This window comes from Paramormyrops kingsleyae, chromosome 14 (genome assembly GCF_048594095.1).
Source record: "Paramormyrops kingsleyae isolate MSU_618 chromosome 14, PKINGS_0.4, whole genome shotgun sequence".
Classification (NCBI taxonomy): Eukaryota; Metazoa; Chordata; class Actinopteri; order Osteoglossiformes; family Mormyridae; genus Paramormyrops; species Paramormyrops kingsleyae.
Window position 1 is genome coordinate 5,865,239 of NC_132810.1, and position 20,027 is coordinate 5,885,265.

The following is a 20,027-nucleotide window of genomic DNA, read 5'->3' on the forward strand; positions in this document are numbered from 1 at the left end:
GTTAAGCCATGATGAAGCGTTGCCCTCAGCACGATCTGCACGTTTCTCTGTGGTGGAACAGACCCAAAGCATACCTAGTTGTCACTGGCAACCCACTAATTCACATGCTCCTTTAGTTACCACAGCAGTACTACAGACAAATGTGGTTAAGTGTTATTCTGGAAAATTGCTGACGCTGAGTATTTTTGCAAAAAAGCTGCAATTAAACCCGTCACACATGGATCAGGATCATCAAACCCATTCACTGAAATTATTCAGATTGCACAAATAAAACATCCTTCCATGTCCTGGCAATTGAAGGTATAACAAAACACTATTTTTACATAAATTCGATATTAGTGCGAAAAGTTAATCCCATACCCGACTTTTAGCTCAAACAAGAAAAAATGAAGAGATTAGCAGTAGCTCAAACTGAGCCTTGTCCACCAAGGCTTGTTGCACCAACCTCTCTATCATATCTGTGAAAGATGAGGTTCAGCGACAAGACAGGCAGGCACGCAATGGCCTGGATCCTGAGCTGGGAGGGGCCCCCCGAGGGCAGCCGGTTACATAGAACATTGCAATGACAAATCTACTTTATTTGTGTATTTTGTTTTTCACAAAAGCGAAAGTAAAGTTATTGTGTTTAATAAATTTTCTTTGTTGATGTTATTCATTCACACTTCACAGTAAATTATACGGTATAACTAATTTGCTGTATTGCTGTGGAATAGTGGTGTCTTGCTAGAGGGGTATACAATACCGTTATACCATATAATTGCGTATTCGCAGTTCTCTGACTGATACGCATTTGTGGCATTTTTTAGGCGGGTATACAGTAAATCCATTTCTTTAGAGGTGACCATGGGTGGCGTAGTGGTGCAGTGGTTAGCACTGTTGCCTCGCACCTCTGGGACCTGGGTTCGAGTCTCCGCCTGGGTCACATGTGTCTGGAGTTTGCATGTTCTCCCCGTGGTACTCCGGTTGTGTTAAAGGAAGTTTTTCAATGTAAAAGGAAGTGGATGAAATTATTTAACAAAATGTCTATTAATTTCAATAGCTAATGAACTCGCATATTACATAATAGTGAAAATGAAGTTAAACGATGCTTTGAATAAAAGGTAATTTTAACAGAAATTTTAAAATTCAGTGGAAATGTAATAATAATAAGAAGAAGAAGAATACGAAAGCTTTGCCTCGGCTGTCTTCAGTTGTACAGGCGCGTCCCCGCGGCCTCGGGCACGTGACCGCGCGTACTCAGCTCCTACAATAGTGTGTAGGTGCTGGCGAATCTCTAGAGTGTATAACGCCATCAGGTCCGTTTTGCTCAACGGCTTCACGACGCCGCCGAACAAATGCTTTGACTTTCGGCTCAGCGGAGGTTTCACCTCTTGAATACTTCGCAGACGGGAAAAGCCTTTGCGCTAAAGGAGGAATTTGTGTTTTTTCCCCTTTCCCTGGAGTTTTCTTGTGGAATTATTCATTGACTCGCGTGGCCTGCGGAGCCAGATAGCCTGAGTGCTACGTTGTTTTGAGAAAGCTAGCATTAGCTTAGCATCAGACTGAGAGGTTTCAGCCCAGAATGGAAACAGGGGTTGTCACTGAAAAGAAAAGGTACTTGTTTTTTTCTGACAATCACGTTGTGTTGATATACTGCTAGTCATAATTTCTGGTCGGTCTTGATGCGCTTATTTGTGCCGCAGTAACTAGTAATGTTTTACGGTTAGCTAGCTGTATGAGCCTGCCCGATGTCTTTCTACACGTCGCCATTTTGTTACTGGGACTGCCGGTCGGTCGGGTCTTATAAAACTGGTAATCGGTCTTAAGCGTATTGCTAGTGCTTTAAAATTATTTTGTTCAATTTGTGTCATGTGTTAATTCTCTTGTTATATTGTCACATCTGCGGTTTTTGAAAGAAAGCTTTTTGTTTCTATCTAGCCCCCCCCCCCACACACACACACACACGTGAATACTGTAAGTTTAGCTTGTATTATCATTTTGATAACCAACTGGGCCACATTAACATTGTTACGCACACTGGTTAAGCAGTTACGCCGATTTGGACTGCGTATTCACGACTGAGGAATGAGCACGATTTAGTTCAGTCCTGGCAGAAAAGCGAGATACATTGTATTTAGGCAATACAAAACAGATAGCTGCCCACGTATGACCTGTAACTCAGTATATGTATATTAACGTTGGCTTTTGTGGTTCTGGCCTACTGCATACTTGACCCTGTATGCTTTAGTAACATTAGACGTCATCAAACTAGCTGGCAGTTCAATTTCACCAGTTTACGTTTTAGTATTAGAGTCCTCCGTAATGGGGTTTCTGCGACTGGCCCAGGTCCAAATATAAAAACGCCTTGGCACCTGTTGCTTTTTATTTTAAGTAATCACCTTTCCGGTATGCCTTCAATATATAGAAATATGCGAAACGACACGCCATAGTTTCTATGCTAAATGCTATTGCGTTTTGGCTGGTACTCATAGTAAAGTATGTTCTTTTAAAATGACAGGACTACCCTGAGAAAATGTATGTAACGGATTGTTATGCTCTTTTACTAATACACCTGAACGATTTCTACCTGGCATTACGGAAGTGCACTGAGGTGTCTGTTTTTAGCTTGACATTGAGGGGAATTCTGATGGGGCTTATTTTAAATGTGAGGTGGGTGTGCAGCCTTGTTTGTCAGATCTCAGTTTGCATCACTGCCTCAGTCTAGCTTTAGCTACCTGGTAATCTACCACCAGCTCACCCAGTATGACTTTGTTTGGAACACTTTTCAGTGTGAGGCTGCGACCAGCAATAAAAATTTTATGGGACTGTGTTCCAGTTCAGTCTCGCAGGTTGTTTTCAAGTTCAGGCTGTTTTGTGTTGATGTCACTGAGATTGTTCCTTCTGAAGTGGCTGCTCGGAGCCTTGTGTTCATTCAGAAATACTTACTGAGGATTTGTCTTGGTGGTGCCTATTTCACCCTGAGTAAATTGGCTTGGCTGTTGAAAGCCTCCTGTTATGCTCTTGGCAAAAAGGGCTTTTTAAATATTAAAAGTTCAGTGAAAGCTGTGCTTCAGCCCATCTATAATTGAGCTGGTTCTACTGCACTGTTTTCGAGTTCAGGGGGTTGCCAGCTTCTGCCAATAAACAATGTAGCAATCTCTCAGGAAGCAGATGTAGTTTCTGTCTTTATCATTTTATAGCCCACTGAAGCGCTCTTATTTGTGAACGTATAATCCAGTCGTCTTTGGTCTGGTGTGTTAATCACTCAAGACTTGACGTCAATGAGAGTTTCTGTCACAGCATGTGGTAACAAGATGTTAACGTAACAAGGGAAGATTGACTGATTTTATAACTTTAGTGCTTTTGCCTCAGAATGCAATTTGTTTTAACAGTGTATGGTTGGAAATTAATTTCCAATCTTTGCTTTTTTGATAGAGGCCATTCCCTTGTCAGACAGTTTATTATTTTTTTACTGTAAATCAGGCAAAAAAAAGGTGCATAATACCAGAAAAGTACAAGGTCATTCTCTTTAATCCAAATAAGTGGCAGGATGTGGGAATGGATCCGGCTTAATTTAGCGTTAGCATTTTATCATTGGCTTGCCAGGCAGGGAGTCGTACTACATTAAGAAGCTGATAACCAAGTTATCCCTAGTTGATAGTAGTTCATGCAAATTCTTGTTTCAGCAGGTTTAATGTGTAACAAAACCTGATTATTGGATATATTTGCTGTGCAGGATATTTGTGAATGTTTTTTTTTTTTTGCCTTGGATTTTACCTTTATATAATAATGGGTCATCTGCTTGCTTTCACTTCTTACAAGATACAGAAACAAGGAAATCCGGCTGTGATTTTTTTTTTCTTTCTTTTGCCTAGTGTCTGTTAACGAGCTTCAGCTTCTACCACATTATATATATATAAGATGCTTCATTCTCACTTGGTTGTGAATCAGCAGCTGCCATCACACGGTGTGGAATTTCGTGGACATGCCTGGCTAGTGCTGCAGATCAAGAGCAGCTCAGAGGATGGTTGAGGGACCTGGATTAATATTAAGTTTTTACATAATGCAGTGTTGGATGGGGTCTGTGTCTTTGCTTTTCAGCAGTGCTCTGTAGGTTCGATACTGATCTGTATGAAACAAATTTTTTTCTGTGGGAATGACCAGCAACATGTGCTTGTTCTCTAGGTGCTGTGAACTTTGAGGTTATTAGGATCTATAATATGTGTGTGTAACTGCTGTATAGCTAGCCACAATGATAGGGGGATGGTACCTGAGTTGGCAGGCAAACTTGTCGATTTTGTATGCGACCTTTCAGTGGCGTATCCCTCTTTGCCACTCCTACTCCTTAAGAGATGATTTGTGCGTCCTAATTGCTATGCACTGGGGGTAGGGGGTGTGGATGTATGAATCTTGGCCAGTTCCCTTTCCCTGGTATACGTGTTACGGTCTGTGGTTCTTTGTGTGACCTTCATAACACATTCCAGAAATCTGTCCCCAGCACTGGTTGGCTCACTTGGGTCCCTTTAGCCCACCCTCCCTCTTGTTTAGCTGTCGCTCTTGAATGCCGCAGTACAGTAGCATGCATGCAAAGAGTGTTGAAAAAATGGAAACCAGTGACATGATCTGTATTTGTGGCTCCCTTGTTTAGATGCACCTTAATGTGTTGCTGTCAGTGTCCCTACTAAAGTTAGCTTTTTGAATTACTACTCTACATTCTGAGAAGGGAGAGCACATTGTGATTGGACTAATTCTTTAACCTGATAAAGAAAGAAAAATGAGGCTGTTTGTAGGTGAATGCCCCTGTCTCTCTCTCTCGCACACACACACAGACAAGCTGAGATTGATGCAAGCTTAACTAGGAATGCAGTTACACTACCCTTCACATCTGTTTTCACTGCTGTAGATCTTAAATATGGGTATTGCTGATCTTTAGGTCATCGAGCACAAATCTCTGAAATAATAGAAGCTGGTGCAATGGTTTTCTCCAATCTACAATTGCAACTAGGAAGCTTTGCTTTCTTAGTTCTGTTCCTGTTGGTTTTTGTGTGTGTGGGGTGGGGGGGGGGTGATTCATAATATATTGCCCTATTCTCCTGTGAAAAGTGATCTGGTGGCTTTAGGCACATTATAAATATATACTTTCTCAAAACAAAGGAGGACAGAGGCAGAAAACGTCAGATGGATCTTGCAAATAGGGATGACAGTTGAGAGCAAGGCTTCTTCTAGAGAGGAAAGTGAACATGCAGGTTCCCATATAAATTTTGCTTTGCAAATGTCACCTTGTTACAAACTGAACGAAGTTACCAGTTATCTGTTCAGATTCATATTAGATATTGTTGTAGGATTTCAGGTCCTTATGTTGTTCTACTGCTAAGGCTTACTTGCCTGTTAAGACTTCAGATGCTAAGGGGGAAATAATTGTGACAGGACTGGGCATGTTTACTGTATCTCTTACAGACAATAACATAATTTTGTGAACGGTGCAGAGCTGGTTACACCTGCATGACTGACTCATGCAGTCTACTGCTGGTCTTCCAAACATAAATATAGCTGATTGAAATCAAAAGTAGATAAGACATTTTGTTTGGGTGACTGAACTGTTCCCCCAGGACTCTTCTGAGGATAAGTGTTTGGATGGCTGTGGATCTCCTTGCAGTTTTTAATCAGATTTTTTTTTTTTACCCTTTACAAAACCCCAGGATGGTACTACTTCTTGTACCTTTTTGAGAGGTAAATCAGCAAATAACCGGGTACCTAAATGATATGATGTAAGGTATTTAAGCTGCCAAGGCACCATCTATGATAACAGAAGTTAATGCTGATACATTTATATATATATGCTATGTTCTGGTATCTTTTGATGGTGTGCATGTCAGTGTGTGATGGCACACTTGGCATCTTCAGCACTGGTCACTCCCACCTACGACCTGCTCCTCCTACCCATGCTCCCTGTGGAATCCTAGCAATGGCTTTCAAGGCCAGGGGAAGGCAGGGTGACGTTGGGATGATCTGTACATAAATACTGTTTGCCCTTTGCAGAGTTGAGTGTACAAATTTCTTCTTGCTACATGTGCTAGAGCATATCCAGTTATGGCTTCAGTGGATTATGAAAGGCACCACGATACCTATTAATAAAATATTTTGAGAAACCATGTCTGATGTTATGCAGTTAAGCCACTCTGTCTGTGCCAAACAAAATAATACCTAATACACATGCTCTCCCCTGTGTTGAAGAATTTGTGGATGTTTTTGTGGAAACCCTACAGAGCTAAAAAAATAAATATTCTTTTTGTTTACTCCAAGTCATCTAGGGGGATGTTCCACAAAGCATGATTTATCAGTTAGCTGGGTTAACTTAAGCTAGAAGTCATGGTTGTCCAATAAGAGTTTAAGTAAGGAGCATTCATGTTGGACAATCATGACTTTTAGCATAATTTAACCCTGCAAGCTGCAGCAATCTTGCTTTGTGGAAGATCCCTCCTGGTCTATGAAGGTGCAGAGATATGTTAACAAAATAAAAGCAGCATAATGTCTAGAGTAAATTCAAACTGCTGTAAACTTCAGGCAGCGCGGCAGGAGCCTTCTGCCCATACTGATCAACAGTAGTGTGTGATTTCATTTAGAGGGAGTGACTATTTTTAAATCAATTCTTTGAGGAAAATGCTAAATTAAACAGTAAAACTAAGGTGGACATCAGATTATTCAAGAAGAGTAATAAAATTGACAGACATGCCCAAAACACACGTGTATGTTTACTTTCCTGTTTGTTGAGCACAGAAACGGCTACATGTTTACCCCACAAAATGCCATGGTGTAATCTGTGTTTTTTCTGTGCTGCATTTAATGGCCAGTGGGCTTTTGGAAAATCTTGATTTACAGTGCTATTGTATGGAGCCACAAGCCACATCTTGATGCAGTTGGTCATCGATCGGCTGCAGTGTTGAGGAAGGAGATGTGACATGAAAGCAGAATGATAATCAGGAAATAGGCTGCATTAGGAGAGAGAGAGTGCACCTTGGTGAAACACCTGCTGCAGGTTTGAAGTTCACAGGCCTGAAGTATACCTTGTGTTGGTGGCAGAGTGGAACCCATTTTACTATATTGAGGGCCGGTCCTTTGCACAGATGTTAGTCACGTCCTACTTGGCTTTCAGCATTGACTCACTATTCTGGTTGCAGCCAGCTTGCAATGGCCTTATCTGCCAGCTGGCAGAGTGGTTGCTGATCATGGTGTGTTTGGGGTTCTAGGCCAGGAGGCCACATATCAGGCAGATAGTCTTTGGAGGACCCTGGTGCACCAATAAGGAAGGCCTTTGCTGATGTTTCTGACTGCTAGTGGATTAGGGGTGCAGAGCTTCCAGCACTCAACTTTAAAAATGAAGTCCCCCCCCCCCCCCCATACAGTAAACAATCTGGCTTTATTTCAGAAACAGGAAATGAGAGGCCCCCTGTGACTTTAAAGATCAAGAAGCAGGAAGGACCTATGGGTTTCTGCTGTTAGTCTACTAGTAGAGTATAAAAGCAGGAAAAGCAGGCTGAATGAGTGGTCAGTGTATTTGCTGTCGCCTCTGCCTGGGTGGAGCTTGTTGAGGGACAGCACAGTACTTCTTCCTGACACTCCAATCTGTTGAAGTGCTTTGGTGAAATATGATATAGCTGTCAAGCACGAGGCCTGGGTTGGGTAATTTAATGCATTTGATATTCTGCTTTCTTTTGTTATTGTTCGTTTGCTGTGTTTTTTATGCATGGTTGTTTCTTGAATGATTAGTGTGGGTAAACTATGGTGGATTTATTAGGGGCGGCAATTTTACAAGAGATACAGAAATATATATTTTTAGTTATCAAGCTAAATGACTTACGCACAACAGCATGTCCTCCTTATTTATTGCGCTGCCCTACTTAGGAGGCTGATGTAAAATAACTGTCAAAAAACAAAGTCAACAGCTTTGTTTCAGTTTCAAGACAGACTTACTTATGTTTGTAGCCCACTAATGCTGTTCCTCCTGGCTTTGTGCCTGAGAATCAGTCCTTTTGGCCTCTGTCCAGAAGGCAAAAGAGCCTTGATTTGTCCAGATGGATTAGAAACGGACACTGGTCTCTGTTGTCCTTCAGGGTGAGCTCGGAGAGGAGGAAGGAGAAGTCGCGGGATGCTGCACGATGCCGTCGTGGCAAGGAGTCGGAGGTGTTCTACGAATTGGCACACCAGCTGCCCCTGCCCCACAGTGTGACCTCCAGTCTGGATAAGGCCTCCATCATGAGGCTGACTATCAGCTACTTGCGCATGAGGAAGCTGTTGAACACAGGTACGTGTCCTGTCACAACCAGAATGGGAGAAGGAGGTGGCGCTGAAATTGTGCACTCATATCGAGTTTCCCTGCCAAGGCCTCCATCCACCTAGGTTAGTGGAATCATAGCAAGGGAAGGTCTGCAAGAAAAAATGGAGGTTGTTTTTTTTTGGGAGCTCAATCTGCTTAGTAAATAACACTTTTTTCAAAATAAGCTCTTGGCAGGAGCAGGGAAGGAAGAATCAACTGAAAAGATGGGTGGTGCTCTTCCAGATTAGCGCTGGCTAGCATCAACCAAGGCATAGTGTTGGTGTTGCCGATTAGCTCTCGCTGATGCATAGTAGTATTCTTTCTGGTTGTTTAGACCTGTTAGCTGTAGCCCTAATCCTGATTTCCGCCTTGTTTACTGCTAGATCAACCTGAAGAGGAGCCTGAGGTGGACTCTCATCTCAACAGCTTCTACCTGAAGGCCCTGGAAGGGTTTCTCATGGTTCTTTCTGAGGATGGGGACATAGTGTATCTCACCGAGAATGTCAGCAAGTGCCTGGGCCTTGCTCAGGTGAGTTCATCACTGGTAACACCCTGTTGTGCCCACCTCACTTGAAATACTTGTCTGAATATTGGATTTCTCTTGTATGACAGTTCGACCTGACTGGGCACAGTGTCTTTGACTTTGCCCACCCTTGTGACCATGAGGAGCTGAGGGAGATGCTTGTCTACAAAACAGGTGAGGTGTTCTGACACCAGGCTTGATAGCTGACACTGGGAACTGCAGTCTGGGTCAGTCTGATTTGTGCAGATTTAAATGTTATGTTGACTGTTTGCATGCGTCTCTCTTTGTCCCAGGCTCTTCTAAGAAAGCCAAGGAGCAGAACACAGTGCGCAGCTTCTTTCTGCGCATGAAGTGCACACTTACTAGCAGGGGGCGAACTGTTAATATAAAGTCTGCCACATGGAAGGTGTGTGATTGACTGGTTTCCCTAATGGTGTTTGGTTATGCCATTCCTGACCAATGGCAGTGCTCAGCTAAAGGTGTGACAGCCAATAAATAAACTTACATTCAACTGGTAGCTTTGTTCAGTCCCTAGTGTGAGTAACAGGTATGTGACCGGCTCTTTTCCTCAGGTTCTGCACTGCACCGGCCACATCCGTGTGTACGAGAACAACAATGACGAGAGCCAGTGTGGTTACAAGGAGCCACCCATGCCGTACCTGGTTCTAATCTGCGAACCCATCCCCCACCCCTCCAACATCGAGGTGCCGTTGGACAGCAAGACCTTCCTCAGCCGCCACACTCTCGACATGAAATTCTCCTACTGCGATGAGCGGTCAGTTGTTTGCTGTGGAACAGTACTGCCACCTAGTGGCTGGGAATCCTAATAGACAATACTGCCAAGCAGATGAGTAGGGCTGCTTCCATAATAGAATCACCGTTATCCAGAGATAATGATTATCATTTACTCAGCCAGCATTACCCTGATATGGTCAAATCGTCATGGAATAAATTACTTCACCTATTAAATATATCTCAGTGCCACCTGCTGACTAATGAGATCATTAACCCTTTCCTATTCCCTGTCACTACCTCCTAGAATTACAGAGCTGATGGGCTATGATCCAGAGGACCTGTTGAACCGCTCAGTGTATGAGTACTACCACGCACTGGACTCAGACCACCTGACCAAGACGCACCATAATTGTAAGACCTTGAATTCAGCTTAAATCTGTGTGGGGAAAACACAGGTCATGCTCTGTCACATGACTTATAGCTGTCCCTCTTTCTGCCTCTTTCAGTGTTTGCCAAGGGTCAGGCTACTACAGGCCAATACCGCATGTTGGCCAAGAGGGGCGGCTTTGTGTGGGTGGAGACTCAGGCTACTGTCATCTACAACACCAAAAACTCCCAGCCACAGTGTATCGTTTGTGTGAATTATGTGCTCAGGTACAACAGCTGATTCTAGACTGGTATATCTATGAACTAGTGTGTGTGCATGCGTGCGTGCATCTGTATGTGTATGCGTGAGATTGAGAATAATTGGATGAGGGTGAAATGTGTGGAAGAGAAATGGTGCCCTCCAGTGTTTAAAAGTGATATAACAGCTGAGCTGTGGCTGAGACCTGCCCCTTGTCCTACTTGCTGCCCTGCAGCAGTGTGGTGGAGGAGAACCTGGTGCTGTCTCTGGAGCAGACACTGGAGGATTCCAAAGAGGAAGCCAAGGAGGAAGTAGAGGAGGATACCCATGAAGAACCCAAGGAAGATGTTGAGGGCCCAGAGGCAGCCATGTTCGAACTCTTCACCAAGGTGGAGGAGAGGGAGGGTTCAGAGAGCCTGTATGAGCAGCTGAAGGAGGAACCTGAAGCACTGACCCTGCTGGCCCCCGCAGCCGGGGACACCATCATCCACCTGGACTTCACCTCTCCCGGTTAGAGCATCTCTCAAATCTTCCTACAAAGCGCATGTTTCTGCTTGAGGGGGTAAATACTGAACCTGCTCGTCTGGCTGCCCCGCAGAGTCTGAGCTCCAGCTGGAGAAGGAGGTCCCCCTATATAACGACGTCATGCTCCCATCCACCGTCGTGAAACCGGCCCTGTCTCCGCTGCCGCCCAGCGAGCCCGACCCGCCGCTCCGCCCGCTATACACCAAGCTGGATTCTGGCTCTGAGGACTTCCCTTTCGGCGTCACCTGTGCCCAGACATCCTCGGGGCCCGTGTCCGGGCGTTCGTCGCCTCAGGTAAACTTATAGGCGTGTTTTCTCCTGTTTTATTACCGTTTTATCATCAAACCTTCCATATCCTCCTGAGATCTAGCAATTCATTTTTTTCCTCTGTAGAGGACTATGCTGCTACTCGTATCTCTCATTCTGTACATGCTACTGTCCTGTTTCTCAAAGAGGACAGTAAGTGTGACCTTTCCAACCCCCTCTTCCTGTCCAATCAAAATTTTAATCACTATTCAACTTTATGAACGCCCTTGATCTTAAGACCATGTGACTATCAAGGCAGCGCCAGGGCGACCGGTTGAACAGACTCTCTGATCTCATTTCAGCCCATCAGCCTGCCAGACTTCTGCTTCCAGGTGGACTCTGATATGGGGTCTGAGTTCAAACTGGAGCTGGTGGAGAAGCTGTTTGCCATCGACACGGAGCCAAAGTCCCCCTTAACATCACAGGTACTGTTGAAGTATGGAGATTGCAGTTGCGGCTGTGATGGTCCTGTAATCAGGCATCATAAGGGCAGGTTCACTCGGGTACCTCTCCATGCCTGTGTTTTCACTGTCTTTGTCGCTGTCTTTGCTCTCCTCCTTTTCCACCTGTTCTCCACTCCATCGCCATCACCTGACTAGACCATGGAGGACCAGGATCTGGAGATGTTGGCCCCATATATCCCCATGGACGATGACTTCCAGCTGCGGGTGCTGTCCCCAGCAGAGTCCCTGGCCTCAGGCTCCTCCCAGTCCCAGGAGGCCTCCCCACTGCACCTCCTCCAGGAGGTGCAGAGTGCCCCCTGCTCCCCATTCAGCGGGAGTCGCACCATTTCCCCTAGCCCAGAGCCGGCAGAGCCTGGTGACACCCCACCCAGCAAGAGGTACCCCACCCCCTATCCTATCTACAATCCACCTCTACCAGGGCTAAGCAGTTTTAGGAGGCATCTTCAATTAATGGTTAATTGGCTTAGTTAGCTGCTATCACCATTCTTAAGCGGTGCTCTTCTTACACTCCGCATATCCTAATCAAAAAAGCAGAGAGAGAATCATTTCACTGATGTTTACAAAACAAGCTCAACCACCTTCTTCAGCTTCTTATATCAATTATACGACAATTTATACAAAAGTTTCGATATTTCAATATTTGCAAAATCTTATTCCAGGGCTGTGCTGCTGGATGGGGACCAGTCCCCCAAGCTGCTGGCTATTGAGAACATCCAGCGGAAGCGGAAACTGGAAGGGGAGACCCCTCGCCCCCAGGTGCTAGAGCTGGTGAGTGTGATAGTCCTGTCAAACACGCACACAGCATCACATCCATATCACATCCCTAACCTCCTACTCCCCCCCCCCCCCCAGGGTGCTTTGCTCCAGGGGACCCTGGGCTCTGCTGATCCAGGAAAGAGACCCCGCATACTGCAGGCCACGCTCACCGAGGGGCTCCCCCACAAAACCATTCTGCTTCTGCCATCAGGTGCGGCCTGATCCCCCCCCCCGCCCACCTAGACAATCCCGATTGTGAAATCTACCTCGATTCAGTTGGGTGTTAGATGAATGCTTTGCCAATTTTGCAAGTCTGACAGAAGCACATTTTGAAAATATTGAGCCTAAAAGGTCCAAACGTGCTATTCTAATAGTACATTTGGTTCATTCGTTTTAATTTCATGCATAACGATTTTATGCAGGAGATACAGAACATACTTGTCAGCAGTTTAACTGGGGAATAGAGCACATTGCCCAGGACTCTTCAGTGTCTGAATCATGGGCCTAATTTTGTGTGTCCTGTGTTGCCGTCAGACCTGGCCAGCCGCCTGTTGAGTGTGTCTGTGGAGGGGGCAGGTCTCCCCCAGCTCACCCGCTATGACTGCGAGGTCAATGCGCCTGTGCTGGATCGCCAGCACCTACTCCAAGGCGAGGATCTGCTGCAGGCCCTGGACCAAGTCAACTGAGCGCCGCCCTGCTGCGCCGTATTGGACACTGCACCCCCACCCCTCGCCCAAAACTGCCCCTTTCTCTTCCAGAACCTTATATTTATATTTCCTATATTGAGTTACGTCACAATCCAGCTACAGCCTTGCTCCTTACATGGATCTCTGGTGGGTTCCTGCTCATCGGCCACGTCTAGAACGCGGCCGCAGCGTGTTGGGGTTATGGGCCGGCTGCGGCCACGTGAGTGTCGCGAACGCACACTGCTGGAAGTACTGTCCTCGTGTCCTGCCCCCTTCAGCACCAGTGCTTCAGGCTGAAGGGAAATGTAGCCACAGTCGCACAATATTGTATTTTCTTAAAAGATTACCAGCAATTTCATTATATATTAGCATTTTTCAATATACCATTAATGGAAAAATCGGTCGTATTTTTTCTTTTGGTTGTATGTTTGTTTTGGTTGCTTGGTTTCCTTTTCTTTTGATGGTACAGTATATGAAATATAATCAGTCTGGATTGCTTTAGGCAACCTGTCCACCTTGGGCTGGCTCTTTTTATATCAGTTTCCAGTATTTGGTGTATAGTTTTCCTGTCAATCCATACATGTAAAGTTATAATTCGGACACGTTTTATGCTTTTAATTTCATGGGAAAGTTATCGCACATTTATAGTGTGGTCAATAGATTTTATATTAGATTTTTCCTCCACCAGCTCCGAGGCATTCATACCATAGATGTAAAGCATAACGCTTAAATGTGCGAGTATAAAGACGAGTATAAATGTAACGCTTACTTTGCGAGGTGTTGTTCGAGTTAAAAAGTCGTCAGTTTTATATCGTGTTCTCTGGTATAGATCACGTTATGCAATGTTTAGTTTCCATGCTTCTCGTTGCTCTCACGTTATATCGGTTCTAAACAAAAAGCCGCTATTTTGAAATAGTTATGTTCTTTTTCTTCATCAAAGTAACTTCCAAATGTAACTGTTATATTTGTAGCTTCTGTTCCTTCATCTCCGCAGTCTGTGGTTCAACACTAAATGTATTGTTTTGTTACATCAGTAAAAGATACATGCGGACCAGGCTGTTGCGCCGTGGTGCTTCATTTTGCTACTGGGTTCAAATCTTGTCCTTTGCACTCATCTAAACATTGTCCCTCACACTCGTAACCATAATGGCCGAACTGTTCATCGACAAGAGAACGACACCGCGGCCGTAACCCGCATAAACATATATAAACCTATGACAGCGCTTTCAGGTTATTGTGGCAGCCCCTGACTGTCAAGCCGGCTTTATAAACCAAGCACAGGCTCTCAAGGTACCCCAGACCTCTCTCATTCACCTCTTTCCCTAATCTCCGAAGAGCAATGCAAAATCAATAGCGTCAACATTAATTGTCTTAGTACTACACATGCAAAAAGAAGTAGACTATCGTAGAAATTAAGTATTGTTAAACCATGCAAACCTCTGAACACTTGCCAATTATTCCTATATATTCAGCTAGAGTACAGAGAGCACATGCATGGGCAAAATAAGATTTCGAAGCAGCTGTTTCATTTCCTCGCATTTGCAACGCATACCCCTTTCCCAAAACACTGACACACGGGCGCGTGAGCCCCGGTCACGGCTCCTGCGACACACCCACTGCAGCCATATTCAGAGATTGTGTATTCCGTAACTTGTTTAAAATACACTGTGTCAATTAAAACAAAACATTAAGAAAAAGTAACGTTTTCTTCATATATGCTCCAACTGACACTTCTCAAATCAGAGACTATCTAGGGAAATAAATACTAGCAACTGAATAAAAGTAGTTGACTACGGCATTTCGGAATACATGTATAAAAGGAATAAGTCATTAAAAAATCTTACCAGGTCTGTAGTGTATTGTTCCCTCACCAGCGAAAGGAGCGCTGACGCTTTCGATGCAAACCAGGAACATGGACTGAGACAGAACCCATGCATACGTGCGGTTCATCATGACATGAGAATAAGGAAGTGCTGCAAAAAACATACAAACGTGATCCAACGCTCGCGTTAGCACGGCGACCCTACGTCTAATGAAAAATGCATTCCTTATGAAATACGTGGATTTGACTGGCACCGCTTCATTACTGCTGTGCTCTCAATAAAACAATGTACCGATGTCATTTAATTTAGTTGGAAGGTGGTATGTGAAATAATAGTTAAAATAATAAATAAATATTATGTTTGCATTTAATTAAGTCGATTATATGGTATTGTCATACTGACTACAGAAATTCTACTGATTACTGAAATCCTTAAAACAGTATACGTATTTTAAATATGCTGTTCGTCGTGTTGAAATATTGAGGGACGAGGTATCAAAAGGCGAAGTGGTTTGTATGTTGAGTCTAGTTTGTTCTTCACGAGCCGCCGTACCATAAGTAGGAAGTTATCCTGTTAATCTGTTGTATCTGCCGATGTTCTGCAAGTGCTCTGTTTTAAAATCCATTTTTTTGTTATAAAATGCCACAATAGCATGGAGTACTATATCGGGCCTTTGAAATCAGATTGTGAAGATATATTGAGTCAGTTTCAACGGACGGAATCTGTTCGATATGAAACGTTCTCAGCAATCTGGAGAAAAATGGACTTTTCCACTATATTTTAGTAAGGTTTAATGTTAATTAATATTTATATCAATTTTCTTAAGCGTGTTTTAATCTCTGAATATTTTCTAATAGAGAAAGTAGTTTTCTACGTCGTTGAGTAGCCTAGTTCACTGTTATATAATGTAATCCGATGTTGCACCCCTCTTTTCAAGGATGGAAATGCACATTAGGTTCCCTATGTTTGTTTTGTGCGTTGCGTTGTGCGTCTATGCTAGGATTAGCGTCACATACGTTTATTTAATTTAACAAGAGCTATATCTGCATGGATCGAGGTGGAATAACTAAAAAAGGAAAAGAAAAAAAAACAAAACAAAGTTTTGTCTTTCCAGTGGTAAGATGTCACCGAACGAGATGAGCACTTACACCCGTCTGGCCCTGACCACCGCGTATCCGTACTTCCTGCCACCGTACACCTTCCAGATACGAGTTGGGGGCTTGTACCTTCTTTACGGTCTGTACCACACGCAGCTGACATCACCCAAAGAAAAGGTACACATTTAAACTTTTTTAATTAATTGCATGAAACCATTCTGTAATTTTTTCGGATCGCCTGTGTTTCCGAGGAAGTGAACAGGAGGATTACGTCATTTTGTTTGTGACTATAAAACAGCCCCTACACATTTTTTTCTTTTTCCCCAGATTAGGATCGCCTTGAAGGACTGGGAGGACATCGTGAAGTTCCAAAAGGATGCAGTAAATGCTCAGCACTTTGACGTGGTCTACATCCTCAGGAAGCTCTTCACCTTGAAAGCTTTTTACTTTACCGCAATGCCAAAAATGGTACATTGCCTGTTGATTGTTGCCTCAGTTTCCCATGTGTGTGATTTATGCAACCCCTGTGCTGCCTTCCTTTTACCTGTGATTGGTGTATTATGAAAACAAAATGTATAAAACACAATCCCAACTCATAAGTCCTATGTTGAAGCAACAGACTGCGAAACGGACATGTAGGTAATTTTTAAATTAATGATAGTATATCTTGAAACTCCTCAGTGTTTCTGTTACTGATCACGGATGTGGGTGGGTAGTAGAATTGCAAGCTTCAGAATCACACTACATACTCAAATACATACTTTTTTTGCCTTTAAATTGCCCGCGGCATTACTAAGACCAAGTAAACAGAGAGAGAAAGAAACATCTGTTTGGCTCTCAACACCTCTGATTTATCTAACCATGCACACATACCTGTCAGAACAATCATTTTATTCTGTATCGCTCACTGTGAACACTGAAGGGTTGGGCCCAGGACCACCCATGCTTCCGGGGTGGGAATGTAGTGAAGAGCCTTCAAGCTTAACTGACCTGTTCCAGCTTCGCGTCCGGCAGTTTGCACAGTTAATTGAGCATGTCTGCTGCTTCTCTCGACACAGCTGTTCTTCGAGGTGAAGAGGAAGCCCAAGAGAGACGAGGTGTGCGAGGATTTCCGTGAGCGGCCTGAGCACGTGAAGGAGCTCATAGACATGGAAACGCTGGAGGTGAGGTCAACAAGACCTGGAGAACATTCGGCAAGCCGGACAACTTGATGGATGGTGCGGCTGGTGTTTAGCATTAAGTCAGCCTCAGGCTGTGCGCCGTGTTGGTGATGTTTGGGGGTGTTCAGCAGCTAGCAGAGAAACCCGGGTAGATTGGCACTGCTCTGAGAAACCCTGGAACTGGTAATTGCACTTGATGGATGCCGGCCCCCTGCGTTAGTGCTCAGAGCTTTGCTTGTGGACGTTGCCTGCAGGAGATAATGAACGTGCAGCAGCACTATGAGAAGATGAAAGCGGCCATCTCCACAACTTTGGGCCAGAAGTACTCTGGTATCAGCCTGATCCGGAAGGATCTGTCCCTGCAGCTGCGGGACACCGTGATGGAGTATCACAAGTGGCAGGAGAAAGTGGTGAGCTGTGTGTATGTGATAGACCATAGAAGTGGTGGAAAGAATGTAAACACTGCTGTACTCTCTTCATACCCCCCACCCCCACCATTTTATAATTGTTTAAATATTCTTCTTTAGTGCAATCATAGATGCTGCATATACCCATGTATACCACACCATTCATGCCATGTATAGCCCTGTATCAATATTTTTAATTTATCGCACAGGTATATATTGTACAGCTGCTTCTAGCACTTTTGCACTATTTGGCACTTTTTGCACGATTTTTTTTCAGCTCAGTACTTGATTTTTGTGCAGTGACAAAGTTGCAAACAAAAGTCATAAACAAAGGATACTGTGCATGAGTCGAGTCATTACATGAACAATCATAATAATCTAATCGTATATTTTCAGCAGCTAATTTTTCATCATTTAAGTTTCTAAAAATAGTTTTGTTTCTACACAAGGTATATTAATGATCATTAATGTCTGCTGCTTAATGGCGCTCTGCTCATTGTACTGCTCAGGATAATGACTTTGAAAAAGTGTTCAATAATGAGGATTTGGGGTAAAACCTCTCATCAAACACATTAGTAGCATTAACTTGACCAGTGTTCTTTAAGCACAGCCTTGATAATTCCATTAAATGTGACTTGCAGGCATGAATTATTCTGCTTTGTGTGCATTTGGGTTTCTGTTCTTTGTATTTAAGTGGGTAATACATCGCGTTAACCGATTTTAAAAATGGTGCATGGTGATTGTAAAAAAAGATTCTTGGATTTGTCATAATTCTTTGCATGAATGCATGTTTTAGTCATTTTTCTGAGGTAAGGGCCGACCTACTCTAACCTGATGCAGTCAAGTCACTCATGGTAACTCTGCACAAACAGAAAATGCCACTTCTGGCCCCCGGTGCCAGCTGTTTGTGAGTGTGTGTCCTGTTGCTTTTGGTGAAAGTATTAAGTACTTCCTGTTTGTTGGCTCTGTGTTCAGACAAAGATTGGGCCTAAAGACGCGGATACAGAGGCAGGCGAAGGCACTTCTGAACAGCGGGAGGTGAGTGACGACTGCCCGCGTGCTTCTCCTTTAATCTTTCAAACTTTATTAAGTACCGCTACTGCGGGAGATTTGTGATATTTCGCGGCTGCAGCAGTGAGTTTGACCACCTTCCCCCACCCATTTCCGCAGTGCTCCAAAAGGGCGAGTCTCCTAGCTTCTATCAAATCCAAGTCTTACGGACAGGCCGTGCAGGTCTGTTGTTTCTCTGCTGTCGTCTTCCTCATGTTCTCTGCGTTTGATGTTTCTGTGCATCTGTTTTGCTATCGCCCTGTAACATTCGATGGAAATCCACGCCTCCATTTTTTTCCCCCAGTAGGTTAAGGCTCCTCTGGGCCTACTTTGATCTGAGGTCTTCTGAGATCATCAGGCCTTATTGTTTGTCTCCTGTTGGGTTCTCCTCAGGTGTCTAGGGCCCGGCGGCACCGGCAGGTGGAGATGGACACCTCAGGTTCTGGGACAGATCCTGGACTAGAGGTGTCTCTGCGCAAGAGGCCTCAGTCGTTGCGAGCCAGAACTAGGAAGAACCTGATCGGGAAAGGTTTGGCCGTCCCCCCAAATCCACTCCACTGGCCCCCCTGATTCCCCTGCTCCCACCTGCTTTGGTGATAACGCTGTCCTCCCCACCTGTCCGGTAGGTGACATGAAGGAGGAGCCTCAGGAGTTTACCCGACAGTGGCGACTGACAGTGCCTGAGGACAAGGTGCATGGTGAGTGACATGATGGCTCTTCCTGTGCGGTGTTATAGAGACATCCATTACTGATCTTACTCTGTAGAAAAGACTTTTATTATGATACAGCCTGATATGGATACAGGGGGGAGGGAGGCGCTGGTTGCCATGGCAGCGGCACCAGTGGTTGCTAAGTGGGCAGCCGTCTGTATTGACTAATTGGTTGACCGGCACTGGATACGACCAACAGTTGAAATATAACTTTATTTTATTTCCCTTTTAACTTTGTACATTAAAAATGAATATGGAGCTTAGATCATTTATATAGGTGTGGTTTAAAATGAACCATTTTGTCACAATGAAAGAAATGAATGCTAGTGCAGCATTTACAAATATATATTTTTTTCTTTCTCCCCTTCAGAGAGACCTAAAAAGAAGAAACGATTCAAATGGTAAAGCGGAAGGAGGTGATTGTGGTGGGGGCATGATTCAGCCTGTCTGTGGTGATGCCCCGTTCTCCACGCCTCCACGCCATCAGCTTTTGGCCTCTGCTGGCCGGATAGGCTCCCAATGGTCTGCTGTGTGGTGGGCCAACAGACATACGCTGGTGTTTACGAAGCCTCTGCTCTAATCCCCTGAGTTCAGGAGTGGAGATATTGTTTTATTGAATCTGTAAGGATCCGCGTAAATAAAAATGTTTTGTAGCTAAATGGGCAGTTTTTAGGCTCAATATTATCAATAGGTTGAATGTTCAAAGTTTGACTACAAAATAAATAAGTTGTTGGCAACTTAAATGTTTGTGTGTGAATTTGCACTTTATTCATTTATGACCAATGAAAAATGTGGGAGGTTGATAACATTTTTATGCGGACTGAAATCCAGGCGTCTAGTCAAGTATTAATAAACACGCGGATTTGT

The 20,027-nt window shown here is 44.1% G+C and overlaps 2 protein-coding genes and 1 long non-coding RNA gene across 4 annotated transcripts; 2 read left to right on the plus strand and 1 right to left on the minus strand.

The window, feature by feature from the left end:
* The first annotated feature begins 1,236 nt into the window (after positions 1-1,236).
* Positions 1,237-13,968, plus strand: hif1aa (hypoxia inducible factor 1 subunit alpha a). The gene is made up of 15 exons (XM_023825503.2): positions 1,237-1,593; positions 8,091-8,281; positions 8,677-8,822; positions 8,906-8,990; positions 9,110-9,222; positions 9,389-9,591; positions 9,856-9,962; positions 10,058-10,205; positions 10,412-10,686; positions 10,775-10,995; positions 11,310-11,432; positions 11,607-11,848; positions 12,131-12,239; positions 12,324-12,438; positions 12,762-13,968. Exons 1-15 carry the CDS (start codon positions 1,562-1,564, stop codon positions 12,911-12,913), a joined length of 2,262 nt encoding a protein of 753 aa, XP_023681271.1. The 5' UTR covers positions 1,237-1,561; the 3' UTR covers positions 12,914-13,968.
* LOC140578402 (uncharacterized) lies at positions 7,846-14,881 on the minus strand. The gene is made up of 2 exons (XR_011982562.1): positions 14,758-14,881; positions 7,846-8,403 (listed from the first exon to the last, which is right to left on the minus strand). It is a non-coding gene; the product is annotated as an uncharacterized lncRNA (long non-coding RNA).
* A 71-nt stretch (positions 14,882-14,952) lies between these two features.
* Positions 14,953-19,903, plus strand: snapc1b (small nuclear RNA activating complex, polypeptide 1b). Of its 2 annotated transcripts, none has more exons than XM_023825506.2 (10): positions 14,953-15,055; positions 15,851-16,010; positions 16,161-16,301; positions 16,892-16,996; positions 17,248-17,403; positions 18,376-18,438; positions 18,571-18,633; positions 18,844-18,979; positions 19,077-19,148; positions 19,531-19,903. In XM_023825506.2, the coding sequence occupies exons 1-10, from the start codon at positions 15,030-15,032 to the stop codon at positions 19,563-19,565; spliced, it is 957 nt and encodes a 318-aa protein (XP_023681274.1). In that variant the 5' UTR covers positions 14,953-15,029; the 3' UTR covers positions 19,566-19,903. The 2 variants fall into 2 exon arrangements, with proteins under 2 accessions (XP_023681274.1, XP_023681273.1); XM_023825505.2 differs by lacking the exon at positions 14,953-15,055 and adding an exon at positions 15,249-15,519.
* Positions 19,904-20,027: the final 124 nt, after the last annotated feature.

Coding starts and splice junctions, on each gene's coding strand:
- snapc1b (XM_023825505.2), top strand. CDS start 15,389: ATGGAGTACTATATCGGGCCTTTGAAATCAGATTGTGAAGATATATTG. Junction 17,404..18,375: donor ACAAGTGGCAGGAGAAAGTG/GTGAGCTGTGTG, acceptor CTCTGTGTTCAG/ACAAAGATTGGGCCTAAAGA. Junction 18,439..18,570: donor GCACTTCTGAACAGCGGGAG/GTGAGTGACGAC, acceptor CCATTTCCGCAG/TGCTCCAAAAGGGCGAGTCT.
- hif1aa (XM_023825503.2), top strand. CDS start 1,562: ATGGAAACAGGGGTTGTCACTGAAAAGAAAAG. Junction 1,594..8,090: donor GTTGTCACTGAAAAGAAAAG/GTACTTGTTTTT, acceptor GTTGTCCTTCAG/GGTGAGCTCGGAGAGGAGGA. Junction 11,433..11,606: donor AGTCCCCCTTAACATCACAG/GTACTGTTGAAG, acceptor TCACCTGACTAG/ACCATGGAGGACCAGGATCT.